Below are 25,218 nucleotides of genomic sequence, written 5' to 3'. Positions count from 1 at the left end.
GATGTGCACCAGGTGATGGGTGCGCTATATGTCAATGCAAAACTGCAACTGGGGGATGGAATTCTTACAGAGTCCCTCATAGTTCTGATTTACCCTAATTTAGGGTTCTGTATATATAATCTGGACACAGCGGGTGGCACTTCCCTGTGGTCACACACTTGCATGCATAGAAAAAACATACTTATATTTAGTTATCATTTGCTTCTTATGGATTGATTATTGTCAAAAGAAACCTACATGTGTTCCATAGACAAACGAGGAGTACTAAATGAACTGTCAAACCTTAACAATTCGGTAATAAAACTTGCAAATGAGGAACAATAGAGCATATCACAAGTCGCTCCTTCCGTTAGACCTTAGCACTTGTGGTGTATTCAGTCTACACATTTCTGAAAGGTGTCCTGAATTCAGTTATTGTCAGGGGTGAACGTTCAAAGCACTGAGTTGTGTCAGCGTGACGCGTGACAGCATACATTTGAAAGAACAGTTAGTCACTAGACACAAATATCCAGTGACTAACATTTCTTTGACAATGTTCAACCCAATTCCTCACAAAGAACGTCATAAACCACACGTCTTTGGTATCTACCTTTTAAAAAATACACCAGGCATTTGAAGGTTTCCAAACAAGGCAAACATATGCTACTGTTTTAGGAAGCTGTCAATCATGTTCCAAAATCCATGCTGTCTGCAATAAGGTACCCAACAGTACAATACATCTTAAAAAGTCAAGAACAATAGTATATCTTATTGTGATTTTCTAAAGGCCCAGGCAAAACCTAAATTACACAGATGTACTTTTGGGAATTTAACATTTTGCTCGTTATGCAAAATTCCTAAAATTGCGCTAAAATGATAGCTCCAGACATGACACTAAAAACAAGAACAGGAGCGGCTACTGGCTGCGACTGATGAGGACGCATTTCGCTCGAAAATACAGCCGAAATTACAAATTTTCATTTAGTGTTATTTTGATGAAATGTAATGTGACTATGCAAATTTCACATTATAATCCTTTCCCAAGTCTCATAAGCCATCCAATTGTTCAGCTAAAAAAGGGTCCAGGTATGCATGCGACATCCCACCAAGGCTGAACCTCACATCTACCTCCTAACCCCCACCCCACCACCTCCCCTTCCGACCACAATCAAGCTTCTGTATTCCAAGCCACACTGTGTAAACAGACACTACTGAGAGAGTGTTGAAGAGGGTCATCTGACAACAAGACTAGCAAATCATACGGTACCGCCATGTGAGACACTGGCCCATGTCTCATCACAAAGCCACGAGTTGATGAGTCAATCACATGTTTACATGCCAGCTGAGGTGGGAACACTCTACACAGCTGGGAACCAATTAAAACTTCCAAGACATGCGAGGCGGTGCTAGATAAGTTTCTTATTACTGTGGGGTAAGGTAGTTGTTACTGTTTTGGGCAGCTCAGGGAATCTAAACTTCCACTCATCATCGCCCTGCCCGCTTGCCAAGGCCACCCCACCTTTGCCAGGTACACTCAAAAAGTGAAAAATATTCTTAGGTTGTTAGCCCTGGAAAGATGAGGAAGGGTTTGGACTAAGCGTCAAAGTAAGTACACTAGATTACTAAGGCACCACGGGTTATTAGTGTCACTATAGCTTTTAAGTATCCGAAAAACAATAGTCATTAAAAGGGTGGTTTGACTAAGTGGTTCCAGTCTACTTAGATCTCAGCGGAGCAGTGAAGCAAAAACCATCTAACAAAGGAGCGTGGTGCAAAGATGCACGATGTGCAGCCCATCACCGCAGGTGGCAGTGGAAGATGAAATCTGTCCGTTTGCACATTTGCTATTGGCTATTTCGCAGATTCTGAAAGCAATGGTCGTAGAGCAAGACATTTATCAACTGTTCATAAACTTAATGACTTTCAAGGTAGCAATTAGGAGATTTCCTTACAGGTAGAAAATTAGAGCATGTTGAGATGTTTTGACTCCGAATTGATTGAAGGTACTGCGAAGCCAAAAGCGATGTTTGTTCAATAAGTAAGTGCAAGTGCACAGCTTGTGGGATAACTATTCCTCCTGGTTGCTGCAGAGGTGACAACCTTGACAGGTGTTTCAGAAACCCCTTGGGTCAGTGCTCCAAGGTTGATGCACTGACAAAGTGGAGTTGCAGCAGCCTTTTTAGGGTCAAGCCTGCGTTGCATGCGCTCGCGCATCCGTATTGCAGCAAGACGCTTTGGTGTTTAGAAAAGGGCTCGGAGCCCTGTCGACGTCACGTCAGTGTTTTTCATTGGTTCATGGGCCTGCCTAATAAAATCTGCTTGTTTTCATTAGTCGAAGGCATGCATACGTCATGCCTTTTCCGGTGGCTAGTCCTCCTCGAGCGCATCGACCAAGTACAGAAAACATGCAAGGCTCGCTGTTTTCTGTCCGGCTCGTGGACTACTTTTTCTCTAATTTACTAGCGCGATTTGGATTGGCAGAAGTCGAGCGCTTTACATAGTTAATTGCACTTTATCGGGCTACGTACATAAATGCACTTTTGCCGATAGGTGAAAAGTCGGGTTAGGAGTTTACAACGCTATCAGCTCTAACATGAGCAAACGAGAGACCGGCTGTATTGCAAATGCTTGCTTTATAGTGGTGCCTGTAATTCTCTGCAATGTATGCCTGCAGGGTCACGTGTTTATGGGAGCTGATGGTCATCCAAGAGTGACTCCAAAGAGTCTTAATGTCTTCACTACAGAGGGAGAAGAGGTATTCCCAATTTTCGTATAAAATATGTGAAAGTAGAGGCAAACCTTTTTGGAGGATTCATGCATAATAAAGGACTTTTTCTTTGTGCAGCACTTTATATTCCCTGCAGGGCAAGAAAACATTGGGGAATTTCACTTAGTTTTATGGTAACTAAGTCATGATTTATAAAAGCTCGAGGTGTTCTATGTAATTAGGACTTCCTTGTTCAATTACGCAGATTTCTTACTTAGAAGCACACAAGATCAACTGCATGTACGCTTTATTAAACAAACCATTTCATACCATTTAAACCTCATCTCCAAAAAATGCTTTCAAATCCACTTGCTCTTAAGGCTCTCTGAAAAAGTTAAACAATGAATGGAGAAAGCATCTCTATACCATGAGACTACTGCAACAAATGCTGAATGCTATGCAAAAAGCATCATTAAGAGCACTTGTGATCCCATCAGATCTATATTTGTATACAGATGTTCATAAATTGCTAAAGAGGTTTGTTAGCAGAATAGAGCTACGGGGATTTGATCTTTTGTGCCCATGCTTTTAAAGTGCATAAAGCTGGAAGAATACTGGAAGAATGTAAGGAGGGTAACTGGTGATTTCAGCACAGAGAAAAAATAATCACACAGAGTGGCAGGACACTATTAGTGCTGCAGGGTGCACACAGACTTTTTTTAGTTTTTTTTTTTATAACTTCTACTTACACCTCAATGAACTCAGAAGTGCCAAATCAACTGTTTGAAAAATGATTGCGCCAATCTAAATGTGAAAGCGCATATTAACAGCAACTACACACAAAAATTAAGGTACAAAAGAAATTGGCGAACAATTCAAAAATATGAAAGGGTTTTTAGGATTCAGCGATGGATAGTGTACAGGGAAGTAAGACCTTTTAGAATTTAGGAAAAGGTAGTATTTAAGGGTAGTAAGGAGTTTTTATGGTACTGGGATGGGTAGAATATAGGGATTTTAAGGGATGAGGAATGTGTAGTCTAGGGAGTAGTACTGAGCTTTTAAGGTACAGGGATGGGTATTCTGTACGGGTAGTAAGTGTTTTTTGGGTTTAGGGACAGGTAATGTAAAATTAATTTATAATAAATAAAATACATAAAGAATTACTAATACATTAATTTAAATTACATTTATTAATGAATGTCAATTTAATTTAAAAATTACAAAACTAAGACATTTAAATAATTAGATTTAGTTTTGGAATTAAAATGTGTATATGTGTGTGTGAATATGTTTATGTGTATGCAGGGGCTAGATATAATTCTTACAAACTTAGCTTCAAATTTTAAAGCACCCAAGCTGGAATAAAGCAACTTACTGCGATGTAAAGATATTCCGGATATACTTATCGCAATGCATGGATGTACCCGATTTAACATCATGGGAAGTAATAACTTGCATTATGGTAGATTTCTCGAAGGAACTGAAGTTTCAGTTCATTTGGAAGGGGAACTACGATGTTAAAACTCCATCAAGAATTTAGAGTATTAGAAACCAGGTTAAATATGAAACCTGTACATCCCAGATACACTGGGGGAAACCAACTGTCAATTAAGAGATAGGGCCTGATTTAGAGTTTGGCGGACACGCTACTCCGTCACAAACGTGACGGATATCATGTCTGCCGCATTCCGATCTCCATAGGCTTTTATGGTATCGTAATACGGAGGACGAGACATTCTTCCCATTTATGACAAAGTAACCCCTTTTGCCAAACTCTAAGTCAGGCCCATAGTTACACATGGACCTATACTGCACTTATAAATAAACAGGCTTTACAAATATGCATACAAGCACAGCCTCACCTTCAAAAAAAGCTATACTCACGACAGGGGAGTTGTAATCAGTCAAGAGACAAATCAAGCAAATATGAAATCGGTATGTCCCTCAAATGTAGGTAGTCAAACGTTAAGTAAATAGTCGGAGCTCAGTGAAATAACTTGAATAGTGTGCACTAGAGCAAGATGTGTGGATGTATTTTTTTACTCATCTTTCATGCACTATGAAGGTAAACAGGGAATGTCTTTGCCCTTTGCTTACTTGAAAACAAGGTGAAACTGCTAGAAACATTGTTAAAGACAGCACACACATCACAATGTAGGTTTCCTAAGATTCAACTGTCCTGGTTCATTAGTGGTAGTTTCCATAGAGAACTCAAGTTGCTTATCCTCATTCTTGGGAAAAATTGACACCCCAGTCCTGTATGTATAAGTAGTATTTAGTAACTATTAGTTATAAATAGCACATCACATAGAACAGTGAAGTAAAAGATTATGACTACACATTGACATTGCCAAATGAAAAACGAAGGCACCTAATGTTAGCAGTTACATTAACAGCTGTCTCAGACTAGCCACTGCATTTACATTGACTTACCTGTAACACTGGTAAGATAATTAGGTCCGTTTTGCACGTTACACCAGGAACCACCTGCAGACACAGGTAAAATGCTCAATTTAAATCAAAGTGGAGTAAATTGTGACTATATAACACAATATTTCAGCTCTGTTATTGGCAGTTTGTTTCCACACTCATGGATAACACCAACCAAAGCCCACATTGCCAACCTACATATTTCTCAATTAAAAGCTGTATTTAGTATGTCACATACTGCATTATCTCTCTATGAAGCCTTAAAGCAAAGGCTGTTGCACGCAGCAATGAATGAAACATAAACTGTACAATGGACAACATAGTAATGTAATTTTACAAGGAGAGACAGCAGATGAGTTCTCACTGCCATTCTCAAAGCCAATTACGTGGATGAGATTTAATCAAGTATGTTGCTCATTGGCATTTTATACTAAAAGACAGAAACAAAGACATGAGATCTGACAATAAACAGACCAACCTTACTTAAGACCAGTATCATGAAATATTTCATTAAAGTTTTTATTTTCTGATGAACCAGAAAGTAAAGCACAACAGAAACGGGCTAAATAAGGACCGTGGAGATTGGATGGATCGTGTTAAGGAGTGCATGTTACCTTTTGACTGCAAAGGTCTGAAAAGGCTTATCTTCAGAACCCTGCAGAAGGTGGCCAGAGACTGAGACAGTGTCTAATGTCTTTTAGGTGAGTATTCCAAAGTTTCAGAAGACAACACCAGAACACTTTGTCCAACATTCTCGTATTGATCGTAGGAAGCTGGCCTGGTGTGTGCTGAGCACGCCCAGGTATCCCCTATTAGTGAGGTGTAGACAGTGTCTTGGAAGCCAGGGCTCTCAGGTAGCTGTGGATTAGCAGCTAAGACTTACCTAGGAGACATGCAAAACTTATGCAATACCACTGTAGTCACACAGCACTTACACACATGAAAGAACCACACAGTGTTACTGTAGGAAGTTGGCTCTGTATGTACTATTTCAAAGTAAGAAATAGCATGCACAGAGTCCAAGCGTTCCCCTTAGAGGTAAGATAGTGGCAAAAAGAGATAATTCTAATGCTCTATTTTGTGGTAGTGTGGTCGAGCAGTAGGCTTATCAAAAGGGTAGTGTTAAGCATTTGTTGTACACACACAGGCAATAAATGAGGAACACACACTCAAAAGACAATTCCAGGCCAATAGGATTTTATATAGAAAAATATATTTTAAGAACCACAGGTTCAAGATTTACAAACAATACTTTAAATGAAAGGTATTTCTCCCAGGTATCTTAGGAACTTTGAATCATCACAATAGCATGTACAGTTGTGGCAAAAATGGCAATAAGCTATTTTAAAATTAGACAGTGCAAAATTCAACAGTTCCTGGGGGAGGTAAGTATTTGTTAGTTTCAAGAGTAAGTAAAGCACTTACAAGGTTCAAAGTTGGGTCCAAGGTAGCCCACTGTTGGGGGTTTAAGGCAACCCCAAAGTTACCACACCAGCAGCTCAGGGCCGGTCAGGTACAGAGGTCAAAGTGGTGCCCAAAACACATAGGCTTCAATGGAAATAGGGATGTCCGGTTCCAGTCTGCTAGCAGGTAAGTACCCGCAACTTCGGTGGGCAGACCGGGGGTGGGGATTTGTAGGGCACCGGGGGGGGAGAAAGAGACACAAGCAGGCACAGAAAGTACACCCTCAGCGGCACAGGGGCGGCCAGGTGCAGTGTGCAAACAGGCGTCGGGTTTGCAATAGGTTTCAATGGGAGACCTAGGGGTCTCTTCAGCGATGCAGGCAGGCAAGGGGGGGGGGCTCCTTGGGGTAGCCACCACCTGGGCTAGGAAGAGGGCCTCCTGGGGGTCACTCCTGCACTGGAGTTCGGTTCCTTCAGGTCCTGGGGCCTGCGGGTGCAGTGTCTTTACCAGGCATCGGGTTCCTTGAAGCAGGCAGTCGCGGTCAGGGGGAGCCTCTGGATTCCCTCTGCAGACGTCGCTGTGGGGGCTCAGGGGGGTCAACTCTGGCTACTCACGGGCCCATATTTGCCGGGGAGTCCTCCCAGTAGTGTTAGTTTTCCGCAGGTCGTGCCGGGGGCATCAGTTGCAGAGTGGAAAGTCTCACGCTTCCGGCGGGAAACGTATGGTCTTTAAAAGTTGCTTCTTTGTTGCAAAGTTGCAGTTTCTTTGGAACAGGGCCTCCGTCCTCGGGAGTTCTTGGTCCTTTTAGATGCAGGGTAGTCCTCGGAGACTCCAGAGGTCGGTGGACCCTGGGGGATGCGTCACTGTTGCAGTTTTTCTCGAAGTGGGGAGACAGGCTGGTTGGGCTGGGGCCAAAGCAGTTGGTGTCTCCGTCTTCTCTGCAGGGATTCAGGTCAGCAGTCCTTCTTCGTCTTCAGGTTGCAGGAATCTCTCTTCCTAGGTTCTGGGGGCCCCTAAATACTCAATTTAGGGGTGTGTTTAGGTCTGGGGGGTTAGTAGCCAATGGCTACTAGCCCTGAGGGTGGCTACACCCTCTTTGTGCCTCCTCCCTGAGGGGAGGGGGGCACATCCCTAATCCTATTGGGGGATTTCTAAAAGTCAGAGTCCCCTCAGCTCAGGACACCTTAGGGGTTGTCCTGACTGGCCAGTGACGACTCCTTGTTTTTCCTCATTATCTCCTCCGGCCTTGCCGCCAAAAGTGGGGCTGTGGCCGGAGGAGGCGGGCATCTCCGCTAGCTGGGATGCCCTGTGGCGCTGTAATAAAGGGGGTGAGCCTTTGAGTCTCACCGCCAGGTGTTACCATTCCTGCAGGGGGAGGTGAGAAGCACCTCCACCCAGTACAGGCTTTGTTACTGGCCACAGAGTGACAAAGGCACTCTCCCCATGTGGCCAGCAACATGTATGGTGTGTGGAAGGCTGGCAAAACTAGTCAGCCCACACTGGAAGTCAGGTATGTTTTCAGGGGGCATCTCTAAAATGCCCTCTGGGTGTATTTCACAATAAAATGTACACTGGCATCAGTGTGCATTTATTGTGCTGAGAAGTTTGATACCAAACTTCCCAGTTTTCAGTGTAGCCATTATGGTGCTGTGGAGTTCGTGTATGACAGACTCCCAGACCATATACTCTTATGGCTACCCTGCACTTACAATGTCTAAGGTTTTGCTTAGACACTGAAGGGGCATAGTGCTCATGCACCTATGCCCTCACCTGTGGTATAGTGCACCCTGCCGTAGGGCTGTAAGGCCTGCTAGAGGGGTGACTTATCTATGCCAGAGGCAGTGTGAGGTTGGCATGGCACTCTGAAGGGAGTACCATGTCAACTTAGTCATTTTCTCCCCACCAGCACACATAAGCTGGCAAGCAGTGTGTCTGTGCTGAGTGAGGGGTCCCCAGGGTGGCATAAGACAGGCTGCAGCCCTTAGAGACCTTCCCTGGCATCAGGGCCCTTGGTACCATGGGTACCAGTTACAAGGGACTTACCTGGATGCCAGGGTGTGCCAACTGTGGAGACAAAGGTACAGTTTAGGGAAAGAACACTGGTGCTGGAGCCTGGTTAGCAGGTCTCAGCACACTTTCAAATCATAACTTGGCATCAGCAAATGCAAAAAGTCAGGGTGTAACCATGCCAAGGAGGCATTTCCTCACAGTTACAAAAAATAAAGGTACTTTATCAGAGTAACACTAAAATACTGAACAGGCAATACCTCAAATGGAGGTAAGTAAACACACTATTATGTACACATTAGAAGTCAGTGATTAGCATAAAAATAATAGAAAACAGTGAAATAGACAATACTGAAAGCCCAACGGGAGGACCAAACCATATACTAAGTAAGTGGAATGCGAAAGTTAGGCCCCCACCTAAGGAAGTGGAATCAGTAGAGGGGAACTTGGGGAACTAGGAAACCCACAAGGTAAGGCCCAGAGTGCCCCAGCAACCAGGAGAAAAGAGGTAAGTGTCTGGTTTTCACCAAACCCACCAAAAGGACTTCAGAAGAGGATAATACAAGACCCAGACAAGACTGCAAGAAACCAAAAGTGGATCCTGGAAGAAGACCTGTGTAGGAAGGGGACTAAGTCCAGTTCACGTAGGAGTGTCCGGTCGTGACAGTAGCCACTACCTACCCATCTGTGGATGTAGGACCAGGTCGACGGTGAACGAAGACAGTCAACAGTGCAGCAAGTCTTGGCAAACGCAAATGTCATGGAAGAAGAAATGCAGAGCTTCCGAGGACCAGCAAGGTCTGAGGGGTTCAACCCATGGAGGGAAGTCCTGGGTGACCCTCAGCAGTGAGGCGAGTCACAGTAAGAGGAGGCAGCCCCCACAGGCGACCCACAGACAGCAAGCACAGGAATCGCAGTGAGGCCAACGCAGCACACTTTGGCAGGAGACACACATCGCAGGAGCAAGATACAAAGGGCTGTGCTTCACAGGGAAGAGTGCTGGGTGCTGGGACTACACAGAGCCTGAAGATCCCTTGGAGTAGATGCCAACAAGCCTTGGTAGCTGCAAGGGACTCCGTGCACTGGGGTACTGTGCTGCGTGGAGAGTCAAGGACTTACCGTCTCCAAGTTGGACAGCTGGTAGAGAGGACCAAGGGGACCATTACAGACCACCACCCAAGATGCAGGATCCACACAGCTGGTCGTCGTTTCAGTTGGTGCCTGCTGTTGCAGGGGAGTGACTCCCTCACTCCAAGGGTGATTCCATCTTGCTTCTTGTGCAGACTGAAGACTTGTCGCCCTCAGAGGATGCACAGCTGGGGAAATGTTGCAGTTGCTGGAAGGAGCAATGGAAACAATGTTGCAAGCAGAGTCGCTCCCAAGCCCTGTAACACCTTCTTCCAAACAAAGTGGGTGGTGCCTCCCTCTCACAAAGGAAATCCTTTTTTTGCCTTTCTATGCTTGAGCTTGTCAAGCAGCAGGAGTGCAGAAACCTGTCTGTAGGATGGAAGCAGAGTGTGCTTCCTGGAACACCCTGCAAACTGGTCGTAGCAATGCTAGGGGTCCTCTAAGGAGCCCGCAGAGTGCATGGAATCATACACCCAATACTGGCAAGAGTATTGGAGTATGATTCTGACATGTTTGATACCGAACATGCCCATGTTCGGAGTTACCATTATGTAGCTGGACACAGGTAAAAACCTGTGTCCAGTACACGCATAAATTGGTGTCCCCGCACTTATGAAGTCCAGGATAATTGAGCTGGAGTTCGTAGGGGCACCTCTGCTCATGCAGGTGGGCCCTCACACATGTACCTGCAGCCCTGCCATCCGAGCTAGGAGGGCCTACCATAGGGGTGACTTACAGTGACCTGGTGCAGTGACCTGAAATGAAAGGGTGCATGCACCTTTTCACGCAGGCTGCAATGCAGGCCTGTAGACACATGGGCTCCCATGGGTGGCGTAATACATGCTGCAGCCCATGTGGAACCCCTGGAGCCCCAATCCACTGGGTACCATATACTAGGGACGTATATGGGGACACCAGTATGGCAAATGTTCGTTGTGTCCCAAGTCCCAAGCATCCAAATTTAGAGGGAGAGTGCACAGTCACTGGGGCCATGGTTAGCAGAATCCCAGTGAACAGTCAAAACACGCAGGCAAAAAGTGGGTGTAACCGTGCCAAAAAAGGGTACTTTCCTACAATGACTGATTTTTTAAAGAAAAAGATTTAATTTTCTTTTTATCAAACAAAAAACCCTTGCAATGTGGATTTTTTCTTGCAGTTTCCTTGTTTTTTCTAAGTGTCAAAGTCTGTAGGCTGAATAATATCCTTGCTTTAAGTTAATGACAAAGAAGGTGGCATGGTCAAAGATTTAGATTCCTTTGACTACAGGGGCTCCTGAAACGAGATCCACTTCAATGGGGGAAAGTATGTTTTAGGGCAGGGATCTCCAACCTTTTCTGCATAAAGCGCTACTTATGTTCAATGAAAATAATCCTGAGCTACTAATATTAACCTTGTAATTGTGTCCACATCAAACAAGATTGCATTATTAAACACCATAAGCAAGTTTACCAGCAGTACACACATCACTGTATCAGGCCGGATTGTCAGCAGTAATGTGAAAAATGCTTTGTCAATCTGGAAAGCCTTGTATTCCTAACTCCAGTGCCCCTGGCACCAAAGTAATGTTAGTAATAACTGTCCCTAATGCCACATGATTTATCAATCAATACTAGTTTTTTATATGTTTTGGAAATTCAACTACTTTTTGCCTTACATCAGCTTATGGTTTCTAAAAATACATAGGTTTTCATCTCAAATACACTATTTTCAACTTTAGTATACATGTATTAATCTATCCAAGCAAAAGCTTCTGATTTATTAGGTTGGTCTGCACACAGAAAGCTACTTACAGCAAGCTAGAGAGGTACCAGTAGCTCACAATCTACTTATTGGAGAAGCCTGATCTAGGGCATGCCTATAAGAACTATGTTCCTTCATTCAGCTGGGACATGCACCTGACTTGAAAGAACCAGTGAACATCTTGAGTCTTAATGGACTGCTTGAGCCTGCAGAGTAAATGGACCTGCTAGAGTGCAGTGTGTGGGCTTGCAAGTTGTATTTGCTAGTTGTGAATCCTAGTTATTTGGTGCAGACAGATGGGTGTAATTTCAAAAGATGCGTGTGTGTTGCTCAAGCAACGGCTTAATTTCTGAACTCTTTTTATTCTAGTGTAGGAACACAAATTCACAATGCATGGTCATCATGGTACAAACTGAGTCACCAAATCATCACAGCACTGAAAAACAAAAGAAACCGCTGTAAACAGACCAATAGGGATAGTGTAAGATATATTCACATTTATTGCTAAGGGAAGTAGGGGTTGCAATAAAGGAATGGGTAGTGAAGGAATAAACAAAAGCAAGAAAAAGCAGGAGCACAGGCTCCTAACACAAGTTTTGTAAGGGAATAAGAGGAGAGCAGAAAGAAGGTAGCCAGAGGAAATTAAAATGGAAGAAGCAGCTGGCCGGCACAGAAATACAGTGACAACATTTGAGGAAAAAGAAAAACAAGAAGATTGGTGTTGGGGCAGGTCCATGGAAAGACAATAATTCAGATGACACAGGTATGTCTACCCATAAAAAAGAACAGACACAGAGGTAATGATATAAGCAACAATTTTATTTTTACTGTTGATGCATTGCTATTAACTATAGAAGCCGAAATCATCCATCAGGTGAACAGGAAGTGGAAGTGTGCGAAGAGGTTGGCAGAGGACTGACAGCGGGTAGGAGAGGATCCTCCAGGATACAGTGCGGCAATCGACCGAGCGGGCTCTGGGAGCCGCCATGAGTATGGCCCAGGTTCCCAGGGGTGCCCCTGGAGGCCCGGCTCAGTGCCTGCCTCTGCGAGCACAGTGAGCAGGGGGAGTCGCGCAGCTGTGGTGATTTGAGGTGAGCTGCTAGCGTCACAGGACCCTCCGCTGAACCTTGAAACCCAGCTGCCCAGCGTGACCTGAGTGGGGGATTCAGCTGTGACTTGGTCTTGGACAGTTTAAATGCCAGTATTAATTAATTACAACAAGTACAACAGCATAATAAGTACATGAAATTTACTGTGCCTACCACAGCAACTGCACCTATTGCTCCCACCTATTGTTGTGTCCTGGGTGCTTCAGCATGCCCCAGAATGTACTCTTCAGCAAACAGCCACATAGAACACACCCAGATCATGCATGAATGTGCATGAACATTCCATAACGCACCAACGTTATGTCAAAATCTTCACCCCCACTCCAAAAAAATCCTCCAACACTTAATTTCTCAGCTCCTTCTGCACCCACCAAACTGCAACAGGATAATCTTGGAGGGCTTTTCAAGGGTCATGGAAGGGTGTAGGTTGCTGTATAAGTAGGTTGAGCCACGAATCTGCGGAGGCGGTTCGGCTAGGTCTGGGTGCGGCTTGTTGTCGGGTATGCTTCTCATTTTTTTTCTGCTTCATGTTTTAAGAACGTGCCATCTACATCGGTTGTCCCACACAAGTGCAACCACAGTAGGACTGTCTTCAAGAAGTATCAGGAAAAATGACAGAGTACCAGGGGCTTTGGGGTAAGGAGAATGCCATGCTCGTGCTCTCCTAGCCTTCAGTCAATGAGTAACACAAGCGAGAAGCACAAATAACTTGCGTAATTGAGTCAAGTTGTAAGGCCGCTTAGAAGGCACCGGCAGCTCCCTTGCTAAACTCTCGAATCTCTCTAACTGCACAATGGCCTGATCAACTAAGCTCTTTTTATCATTAATCACTAACCCCTTGCTGCTTACTTCTGATGATTATCTCTGCTTCTGCCAAAACAGCTGGCCATCATCTGGGGTGGTATTGAAATAAGGTCTGAAAAGTGGTCCAACCCTCTGGTGAACAAACTGCAGAAGCGTGCTTTGCCGAAGGACTCAAGTTAACCTAGTTAAAAAAAAAAAAAAAAAAGTCAAACAGCAGTCTGGGGTGGCATCCTCTCCAAAGTGCAAAGCAACATATTTTGGGAAAGCCAATCAACTACAAAGTTTTACCTTCCTGAAAGACCGCATGGCAGCAATCCATGCAAACCAGGCCAGAGTGGACTGCCTTCCAACCAGCCAGCCAATTCAGGCAGAGCAAATGCTGAAACATCAGGCATGCAAGATGCAGCTGGCAGAGCCACCGACTGGGCTAGCTATTTCAATAGGGAGTACTCTCAGTTGTGAATCTGCTGGTAATACTTTGCAACTATCAGCACTGGTCCACTGACCTTATGCTGCTTTAAAGGAAGACCTGCCATAGTGCATATCTTCAGCATCAATCAAAAGTTGGAAGCTTTAACATTATTAATCACAAGGATACAAGCTGTAAACAATTCACCATCAGCAAAATATGCATGCGGCCCGACAAATAATATTGTCCTCTCTACTGTAATTTTTCTCAAACATCTTACAACCAAATGGAACTACCTTTAAAAATGAACTAAACAACAACCACAATGATAGCTTTCAAGACACAACAAGCACCACTAGCATTGGCGGAATAGCAAGAAGAGCCATCAAATGCTATTATTCAAGCAAAACCAGTTAGGACCTCTCATATGCTGATACTCTAAGCGGAACATAAGAAGAGCTATCAAACCTTATTAATCAAGTTAAGCCACTTGGGTCGACTCTCGAGCAGATACCCAAAGCGGTCGCCTCAACCGCCACCAATAAAGGCTCATCTCTCTCTAAGCTTACTAAGAGGCAAATCATATATATATATGGAAAGCAAGACATAAATACGTTCAGCCTAAGGAGGCAGTCCCCAAACAGAATTACCCAATATTTGCCACGACCAGGACAGCAGGCACAGCAAGCACAGAGGCTAATGTTTTTAACAGCCTCTTGAATGGTACAGAAATGCTGACCATCACCTCAACTGAAAACTTGGCAACAGCACCACAGACAATTGACTGTGCCAAAGCACAATGTCAAAGCCAGGAGGTTCCCTCAGCTTGTAAGTTAAGTCACAGGGCTCACTCTGCTGATCCAATTCAAATGGCAGCTCATTTTGCACGTGATACACAGGGACAAGCCACTGTAGATGGTGGAAAACAGAAAAATATGACTGAATGGGAAGTCCGGGTAAATAGCCGGGGGGAACTTCAACACCCGTCAATCAACTCAGGACAGTAGCTCACCACCCCAACTTAATTTAGGAGCGGGACCAGTGCAGAGACCCCAGTCACACTGTATTGATGCACCTCATGCAGCATGCAATAAATTGAAGGTATACTTCTTGCAACGTAATCTTCTTTCCATTAGTATCAACAGCCAGGGTTGCACCAGTTCTTTGAAGTCTCCAAGCACGACAAAGGCTTCTCAAAACTCTTCACTCCAGGTTCTGGAAATCAGAAAGTCCAACAAGTGGTAATTATCCAAGTTCGCACGAAGAAGTACCTAATCCTCTAGAGGTGGACAAACAAGGAAAGATACCGTCGGGAGGTACTTCAAAATGTCTGCAGACCACATTGTACAGTAACAGTAGGCTGTCTAAACTACTTTTCCAACCAGAATAAGTCACTTAAGGTCAACATGATATTCTCAATAGGGGTAATATCTTAAGATTGTTAGGTGAGATTTTATTCCTGAGCTCAGTGTCTTAACCTCAGCAGAGTTAATAGCAGTGGAATTCTGCTCAACCAATAACATCCATTGATCAGAATCTACATTAACTACATGGAAAACAAATGAAATAGTATACTTATTTCTCTCCACAGCCACAATATTTGAGATTTGGGGGATTATGCCGAGCAGACCCCTGAGACCCATGTGCCCATATTCATTGTAGCAACAAAGTTATTCAGTCCCTCTGCCCAGTACTGAGGGGCGCAAAAGGCAACATCTCCGGCCATCGAGAAGACGCGAACCTCAGTATCCGTCACCCAAGCATGGCCAAGCCTCGATGGGACTAGCTTAAGTAAGATGTTTAACTTCTTTTTCCTCTAAACTGGAGGTCCTTCGACTTATTTCCTGGAACATTGCAGGAGCAAAGACACTGCTCCTGAATGACTCTCCCCCTAAGAGCTTGGCAAGCGCAGACATAATAGCCCTCCAAGAAAGCTGGGCTTTATATGATCTACCTATGGAAGGTTACATATCCTACCAATCTAAGGCCATCAAGCCTGCACAGTATGGAAGTCCTAGTGGTGGCCTAGCAGTCTACGTATCACTGTGCCTGGATATTACTACGGAGGAGTTATCGCCTGAAGACCCCGGTTTCCAAGTTATCAAAATTAGTAATTGGTCACAGGAAGGCAGGCCACCCGTCTTATTGTATAATATCTATACACATCCCAATGCCTGCAGAAAGAAGGCCACAATCAAAAATGTACTGGCATCAATCACGGGCTACATGCAGCTTCAGCCAGCGTGGGACATAATAATGACTTCAATTTCAGTCTCTTATGTTCAGTAGAGGATGATTAAGTACTCTGCATCAATAATCTATTTTGGAATGTCTTGCATCCGCCTCGCAGGAAAGTTAAGTGTCTGGACCATTGTGGAGAGCAGCTAGTCTCCTCACTAGAATTTTTTTTAATGAGGGTTCTGAACGGCAGATTTAGGGAGGAGACCCCCCCCCCCCCCCCCCGGTTAAACATATCAAGGGCCCAAGTCACGATCATTCATTGACTACACAATTCTTTCTCTACCACTGATCCCATTGGTAAAGCGCATTGCAATTAAATTCATCACATTCAGTGATCATTCGCTTCAACTCCTGCTAATAGGAGTAACTCCATCGGACCACACACAAGCCCCTGAAGGCAGAAATAACTAACTTTAAGCGCCTGCCGTAGTCAACAGAAACAATTGCAGACCTTGCAACAGTGGACACAGAGATAATGATCAACAGCTTAAGAATAAAAGTCCATCCAACCGATGCTTGGGTCCATTTTGGGAAAAAAACTGAGTACTATCGAACACCAATCACAAGTCAATATAAGGGCCAATCGCCCTTGGCCACAGCCTGAAAATTCCTTAATACGGGAGCAACTTAAGATCGCAAAGAAAGCTTATAGGAAACAGTTGCTAGGAGAAAAAAATGCACCAAGAGATAATTTCTGGTCTAAAATAATGTTCAGTGATAGCTTGAGTAACCCAAGGCAATTTTGGAAAATCATAAATAACCTCAATTATAGAAGTAGTAGTATAAATACTTCAAACATTTCAGAGTTCGAGTGGGCAAACCATATTTCAGCAACTTTCTCAGTAAAGTCTCAAAGTAGAACTGCCCTTGCCTCAAACAAACAAGCGACAACTAACTGGGTCTGAAGTTATCCAGCAGAAGTAGATTAACTCATATATACACTCCGAATTTAATCCACAAAACCCTTCGTGATGGCAGCCGTGATGGTGCTCCGTGTCCGAACTGTATACCAGAGGCCATCTTTAAAGAGGATGCAGAATTTTGGTCAGAGGTCCTAGTAACACTATATCAGGAAATCTATCTAGAAAGCTGGCAACGCTCAATTATAAATCCAATAAACAAGGGAGGGGATAGGGCTAATCCAGCCAAATATAGGCTAATAGCGCTTCTTGACTCCAAAGCCAAATATTATGCATCTCTGCTTCTAGCCAACTTAACAGAGTGGTCAGTCAAAAACGACATCCTTCCCCCAAATCAAACCAGTATCAGGAAAGAAGTGGGCACTACAACCAATATCCTAGTCATTACCTTTCTGGCTGATCAACATCAACGCCAGAAGAAGAATTTACATCTTGGCATCATTGATTTCTAGAGCCGTTCTCGGCAGCGTCAGAGAACTGTTCTGGGGCAAACTGCTGTCCTGGGGCTTACCGGACCCATTACTGAAGACGATAACCTTGTTGTACACAGATACATGGATTCAGATAAAAAGCTGGCATGAGACTGTGCTGAAAAATCCTTGACATTTCAAGGTCTAAAACATGGCTCTGTGGTAGCCCCACAATTATTCAACCTTTTTATGGCACACCACCCTCCTCGCTTGGGCCTTATCTATCTTACCTACTTATCATATAATGACAACACTGTCCTATTCAGCCAGACTAAGGTGGGCCTACAAAAACCGCTGAACGTACTCACCAGTTATACAAAGTCTAATCGTTTGGAGATCAATGTGAACAAGACAAAAACAATGCTACTTGGTCCTCAACCAAGGTGCATCCCGAGATTGTATTTGAATGACACCCATCTGGAATTAGTATCGCACAACAAATACTTGGGCATAAACTTTGATATTCAAGGGTCTTTCATGCAGCAGAACCAATACATCAGAAAGAAGGCCTTAGCTTTGACACATGCTTTTACCATCTTGGCAAGGAAACTAGAAGTACCTTCATGTCACCTAGTCCTAGCAGTCATTACCTCAAAACTATGGTCTACTCTCACCTGTGCCAGTGTGGCCATGCGAGGCCTGGATACTGTAATTATAGTCAAAATCCAGATTAATACATTCAGAAGAGTTTTCAATCTACCGCAACACACATCCTCAGCCCAACTCCGTATAGAATTTGGTTGAATAAGGCAAGACCTTGCCAGAAGAGCTGCTTCCGTTAAGACATGGTACAAGATCAGCTGTGCCCAAGACACCATGAATAGTGCCCTCTGGACAGCCCTTCAAAAACAAATGGCAATCAGCGTATAATATGTATTGGTATACTTCCATCAATCTGCTGAGTCTGAAAGAACTTTGGGAGGCCGGTGTGGCATACGATTCCTTTAAAAAGTGAACCGAGAGGGCTTCAAAACCTATGTCATTTGTGGAAGATAAAGTCAAGTTCAGTGCACGTTTGCACATGGGGCTGGACCTAAAGCATTACACCTCATTGGCCCCAGCTGCATACCTTTCAATTGTGGTCTGTGTGCAAATGAAACACAGATTTATGGCACTACGTCTGGGTAGTTTGCCGACCTCGGGGAACGCACCAGCATTGAAGCGCGCAAGTTGAACCCTGTGCAGGCATTGCAACGGACAGGAGGAAGACGTTATTCATGTCGTTTGCATTTGCGCCCCCAGCTGCGGAACCTCAGGCAGAAACTCTTGAAGAGAAGCTTCACATGTAGGGAAACCCTAGGAGTATGTTTAAATCCAGATGACCCGCAGCTAAACTGCAAATTCCTTAAATTCCTGGCGGTAGCCATGTCTGGACTTGCTGGTGCTCCCCGACCTTCAACTCAAGTTGTTATTTCAGAACTGAGCCACCGGGTTATCCCAGGAAGTCCCAGCAGCAGTTACATCCTAAGGGTCACGCTGCTCAAACTGCCTATCATATAGCTGGGGTTTGAAGGTCAACATTAGATAAACACTAGCAAGTACTTTTAATCCTTGTTATTTAAATCCAAGAACTATTGCATACGCTTGAACTGTTTTATAAGTGAAATGGTTTCAATTAATCAGAATTGTCTTATAAGAGTGATGGTTTTAAGGAATCAGATAATAGATAATGGTTTGCTTCGGGCAATCTGTTTAATTTTTCCTAAGAAATGCTTGCCAATGGATTATTATTAACCTATGAACTTTAACAGGATATGCAAATTTTATTCAGATGATAGTGCTGGGGGCATTACGTTAATTATCTTGATCACTCCTGATTAGTCGATGAATAATTTCCATCTGTTGAACCTTGTGTGGCAATTAAATCTGGGAGATCAGCATCATGTAACTTGTGCTGCATGCAGCTGTATCCACATAATTCCATTTCCAGGCATAGAATTCCGCAGGTCAGGCTATTTATACTAAACACCTTAACATTCTTTCTTGATAATGATTTGATCATGCTTAATCTTGTATGGTTTTATATGTGCAGTTGTGTTTTTGCTAATGTAATGATTTTAATTAACCAGACAAACTTGAACTACTCGACGAGTAGGAACTCAGTAACACAATTAATTAAACATGCCTGTAGGATACCGAGGACACTACCTAATAAACAGCTCACTGAATAGGTACTTGTTGACAAAACGAAAACTTGGTCTTCCCAGAGTTTGTCGGACAGAATGTTGCCATCATAATTTCCAAATTTTAGGGCAATCTTTAGCTTTTTATTACATCAGAAAAAAGCCCTGACAATTAGGTAGGCATTCTTTCCATATTAATATATAGAGGTCAATGAGTCAGTGACTCACTCTTTTCAACCTACAGGCAGACAGATCAATGCCATGAATTCATCAGTGTTGATACACCCAAGCCCTGCTCAGGGGTCTCGAGCCTACACTCTAGTCTGGATGCAGGTTATTGCCGTGACCATTTGTTTGACTGTTGAATTATCTAATTTATCAAGAGATCTAAGTTTTTCCTGTGAACATATGTTTATTGATATTGGTTTGGACCTCCTCTCTCAAGACTAAATCTTTAATCAAGTTTGCTGCCTCATGGAGAGGTGACTGTTCATGGTAGAAGATGCAGAATCATTTAAGCGGTAGCAATAGGCATTTGTTCTAGAACTCTCTTGAACAGATTGAGCATAGGTACGTACTACCTCTCACAGTATTTTGCAGTAGAAGGCTTTAGTAGTAGTCATCGTAGAGTGACACTGGCATACTCCAACTAATGAAAAAAAGTCAGAAACCAATCTTGTTTGTGACTTTAACACGTTTTCTTCATGTACACTTGTGAGGAATGCCTGACGTTGCTATCACCACCACTGGCTGGGATGTAAAGTTGCCAGATAGAACTACTGTGTCATCCATGAATGCCCTGTGTATGTTTTTGTCAGACGTTAATTTAGTTGGTACACTAGGCTTCTTTTTGCCCATCTTCTGATTTGTCCCAATCAAGAAGCCTCCACCTGAGGGATAGGTTTCACTGGAGAGGAATCTACGGGCACCAGTGCAAAAAACGTTCTGTTATGGTAGAGTGGCAGGTTTGTGAAAGCTGGTACCTCAACAGAACGCATCTTCAAAACTTTGGTTAAGCCTCAAAAGTACTTTCCGGCAAAGTGCAGATTTCCTTTATCACCTACATCATCTTTGTCATGGATTAGAGAATGTCAGTGTGGTATTCCTCTGAGGTTGTTCACCAGATCACCTGTGCACCACAGTGCCTCTAGGTTAAGAGGAGTCTGCAACTGGACATGGCACAAATGAATCAGCAGTAGGCTTGTCAATATCATCAAGCCTGGACCTAACAGTACAGAAGCTGGCTGGTATAAGCAAAGAGGGGCATCTGTTTGGCATCCCACAGCCAGATATGATTGATCAATTGTCCAATGTTATTAATGTTATTATGGTGAACAAAGTTGTGCAACAACGGTGCATCTTGGAGTACATACTTTACAATAATGGTGTTTCACACTTTAAATTAATGGTGTGATCAAGTGTCTTTTCAAATGTACTAATGACACCGCCAATCTGGCAGTCTATCCTGAACAGATTTTCAGAATTTTGCTTAAAATGGACCTAGATGCAAATGCAGCCAAGACTAAGTTTACAGTTCTTAATTTCCATCAATCCTATCAGGCTAATATTCATTTAAAGGAAAGTTTGCTTGAAAGAGTTTGAGTGAATATCCAAGTGACTGTAGCATGTCTTAGTCTAAAAAGACAGAGAAGAGTACTCAATCTGAAGTATTGGTAAAATGCCACATTAAACTTTACAAGTAGATATGGTATTAGTGCAACCTCACCTGCCCTTGAGATCTAACAGGTTCAGGCACCATCAGTTGCATCGTATGGAGCTGATATAAGGGGTTTAGCTACAATGAACAGAGGTATAGCATAAATTCTATAAAACTATGCTGAAGCTACTCCACAATACCCCTGCTCTGTCCCTGTCAGAACCTGGTGTTTAAAAACCTTGAATCTCTTGCAAGATATAGACCCCTCTAATACGTGACTCTGATTAGGTTGAGGAAAGACCTAGGCCATTTAAAGCCGTTCTTCACAAAGGTTATAGCAAGGACACACCTTAGCTCTGCTATGTACTCCTAACCCTTGAGCAACTGGATTGTTCCAATGCTGGGCCAATCTTAGGTCTATTAGGTTCACTACTGCTAATATTATTTAAAAAAGGATGATCAGAAATGTTTTGAATATAGGACACTCATCGGGTGATCTTACCAAGACTATGAGTTTCAAATGCACATCACGTTTTGAGGTTTAGTTGCACAATGCTGAACCACAATATGCTAAACTACTTTATCAGACACTTAGGCTGGGCATATTGCCCTTAACAAATTTCACTTCTCAATGGTCTTAAGCATTGAGAACAAAGTTTTGCTATTCATGAGGCACTACTTCAGAAACTGAAATCTAAGCCTTATTTTTTCCAACTTCCAAGGAGAAAATGGATTGTTCCACCTCTTCAAACTTTAGGAGCCCAAAATGATTTAGTATAATTTCTTATATGTAATTATATATGTAATTCTGACACCCAGGGCCTTTAGCATATACTTTGTCAAATTTCCCACTATGAGCTCGAGGCCTGTGATGCAGTAGTTATAGCTGTCCTCATGAGGGGAGTTATCTAAAGGTGGCAAAATTGTGTACTAGTATGAGAGCACAAGCACTGAAGAGGGTGCTATGCTGTACTTTACACATTTTTGCACTTGAAAAGCTTTTACAAACGTCCCTGGACAGAGCAGAGTGGATCAAGCTTGTTAAGGTTTTAGGCTTTGCCAACACAATGCTCATTCAATCTATGAGTTTTATCAAACCTGATTGTAGGGTTGGGCTCAGTGGTACACAGGACTCGGACTCGGATTTTAGGGCCCTATAAGGGCGTAGATACTATTTATTTCATATAGTAAAGATATTGTAATAATAATGGCTGTACTTCTTCTCGGTCTTTCTTTGTGGATTTTCTGTTATAGATTTGGGATGACTTGTACGCGTCGTTAATGTTCTTTCTTTTCTCCTGTTAGGTTGCGATCTCCGGGTAACTTCTCCTTGGTTCCAGTGGGCTCTCGGAAGAACAAAAGGATATGTCCAGGTAAGTAGGGCGGTAGTTTGTTATCTCTATTATCTTGTTAGTACAGGGGGGGGGGGTGTGGGAAGGAACTACAGGAGGTGGTGTTTTTACTGGGGTTATGTCAAAAGAAGAGGGGGAAAACGGGCTGTTCTTGTGTCTATATCAGGCTAGTGATAGGGTGGGAAGGTAGTCTGTGGTTCCCAAATCCCCGTCACCCAAAACAACTTGCCCTGTTCCCTTTCTGTTCTCCCCAGTCTCCTTTTCTTCCTTCCACCTCCCCCTTGCCCCTTTACTGTTGGTGCCCCTGAATATGGCCCGTACCTTGTGTAGCCACGATCCTCCTGGGTCGATTTCTCTCTTCCTCGCGGTTTCTCCTCAGCTCCAGCACATGGGCTGGGCTTCCGCTCCTCAGTACTCGTTTCAGTCGCGATTCGTTCCGATCCTCGTGGTTCCTTCGTCTCGTCTTCTTCACTCGCCTCCTCTCTTTCCAGTTCAGCGTCTCTTTCTTTTGTGGCGTTCTCTCGTACTCCTGATGCGGCAACCCGGAAGTCCGGTGCCGATGGGGGATGGGGACGGAGGAGGTGCACGGTAGGCGCCATGTCTGCGCGTCGGTAGGCGAGGTGGACGACACTCGCCTACACTGATGTTACTAACACCCAAATACTCAGTGGTCTAGGAAAGGGTCCATTTGTACCACAATGGGTGATTAGGAGCTTGGTACAACATCTGGCTTGCCTATTGACCATTACTCTAAATGAAGTTACAACCCCATTTATGGTTCTGCTCAGCCCTCTGACTAATAATTCTTTACAAACCTTGTTGCCCTGGTAGTGCTACAAACAGTTTTTGTCAAAACATGCATGACATGTGGTCAGAAAGGTTCCTGCACGAACTGGTCATGATGTAAAAAGGAGAAGTAAAGTAAAAATGAAGGCAGCTTCGACCAAACAACTTTATTTTCAGATGTTTTTCAACCCTTAGTAAAGCAGAGAGTTTTCTAACTGGCAACAAGCTGGGCATGAATTTGGTGGATAGCTTTTTGAAGCAGATTTGGGTTCTTCCACTAAGCGGCAGGGCACACATCTGACCAATATGCTGCAATTAGTTAAACACACCTCAAAATTATTTCACTTATTTTACGCAGGCACACAACAATTATTAGCCATGGATCTTTAGACAAATATCTTACCCCATTCCAATGTGGCACAGAGGTGTACGGCAACATTTTGTGGAGATGACTTGTCTCTCTGCTTATTTTTCTGTACAAGGAGGCTGATAAACAAAAATAAGACCAATAGCCTTTACTGCACGATGAATATACAACTTCATTTGAACGGTTATCTTAAACCATTATAAAACTCCATGCCTTGGTAACTTTTCAACTGCTTTATTTTTTAGCACAGCCAATGTACTAAAATTAGTTTGTTACCAATTGAGAGCCCAGTAGACTACTTTTTAGCGTTTAAGAGATTAAGAATAGTTGCTGATATTGTATCACTAGACTTTCTGCCCTCCCTTCAAGCAGTCACTCCTCCTTGTTTAAAAAAAAAAATGAAGTTAAAGACTTGGTTACAAAAGCAGAGTGTCTAGTAAGAAATGGATAATTTCCAGCAGTGCTTATTTTGTAAAGATAAATAAATAAGAACAATGTAAAAAGTGGAGAGGGACAATTCTTTTGTTTGGAGGTTGCTGAACCTTTTCCCCAGTGGGGTTGTCCATTTACAGTGAACAACTAAGTTGTTTTTGAGGATGTCAGTAATAGCAGAAGGTGTCACATAAGCTATGAGGCCACTGACTCCTAACGTACAAGTTACTTACCTTCAGTAACGATATATCTGGTAGAGACATACTCTAGTTGCAGATTCCTTACCTTAAAATTACCCCCAGGCATGAGACTGGATGCGTTTTCTTTTCTTCAAGCAGTGCCACGCTGTTAGGTGGCGTCGGACGACTCCGCGGGCGTCTTTGGCGTCGTGTTCATCATGATGACATCGCAGTCATATATAGGTGCCACTCCAGTGCACTTACATCACTTTCTTTATGAGAATGGTGTGCCAAAACTAGGGCCCTTAAAGGGAAGTTCCTGTCCCTAGAAATCAGTTTGCAGTGCGGGAACGATGAGTGGGTCGGTAAGGAATATGCAACTAGAATATGTCTCTACCAGATATATTGTTACTGAAGGTAAGTAATTTGTACATCTGATAGAGACTTCTAGTTGCAGATTTCTTACCTTAGAAAAGATACCCAAGCAATACCATTCCCGGTGGTGGGATGCGAAACAAGATCACACCAAAAAGTCCTGCAGGACCGAACAGCCAAAGTAGCCGTCTCTGCGGACCTGGCTGTCCAGGCAGTAATGCTTTGTGAACGTATGCAAAGACACCTACCTTGACTCTTGGCAGATATCCAGGACTGGAACCTGCATGCTAACGCAGTAGTAGCAGCAGTTGCTCTGGTTGAATGAGTGTGCAAACCCTCAAGGGGTTGCTTTTTTGCCAAACCGTAATACATCTTGATGCAGAGAACTCGCCAGATGTTGAACCACAAGGGAAATGCCCTAGCGTTCCGGTTATGTCCGGAGGCGAAGAGCCTCCTGACAAAGGGTCCACGACCCTACTCCACCCTGCTTGTAACAGTACCACATGGCGGTGGTGTTGTTGGTGAACGCCTGCACCACTTTCCCTTTGCGAGAGGAGAGGAATGCTTTCAATGCAAGTCGGATTGCCGGAGCTCCAAAG

General features: G+C 43.6%; 1 protein-coding gene across 1 annotated transcript in view; it reads right to left on the bottom strand.

Annotated features, from left to right (window-relative positions):
• The window catches only part of GSAP (gamma-secretase activating protein), a 646,974-nt gene that overhangs the window by 227,345 nt on the left and 394,411 nt on the right, over window positions 1-25,218 (bottom strand). Inside the window, exons 18-19 of the mRNA XM_069229679.1 lie at window positions 23,670-23,752; window positions 5,120-5,173 (exon numbers count right to left, since the gene is read on the bottom strand). Coding sequence (XP_069085780.1) covers window positions 5,120-5,173; window positions 23,670-23,752 — 137 coding nt within the window. The remainder of the gene's footprint in view (window positions 1-5,119; window positions 5,174-23,669; window positions 23,753-25,218) is intronic.

Source organism: Pleurodeles waltl, chromosome 4_1 (genome assembly GCF_031143425.1).
Source record: "Pleurodeles waltl isolate 20211129_DDA chromosome 4_1, aPleWal1.hap1.20221129, whole genome shotgun sequence".
Classification (NCBI taxonomy): Eukaryota; Metazoa; Chordata; class Amphibia; order Caudata; family Salamandridae; genus Pleurodeles; species Pleurodeles waltl.
Note: the sequence above shows the minus strand (reverse complement) of the source record. Positions and strands in the feature narration are given on the sequence as shown.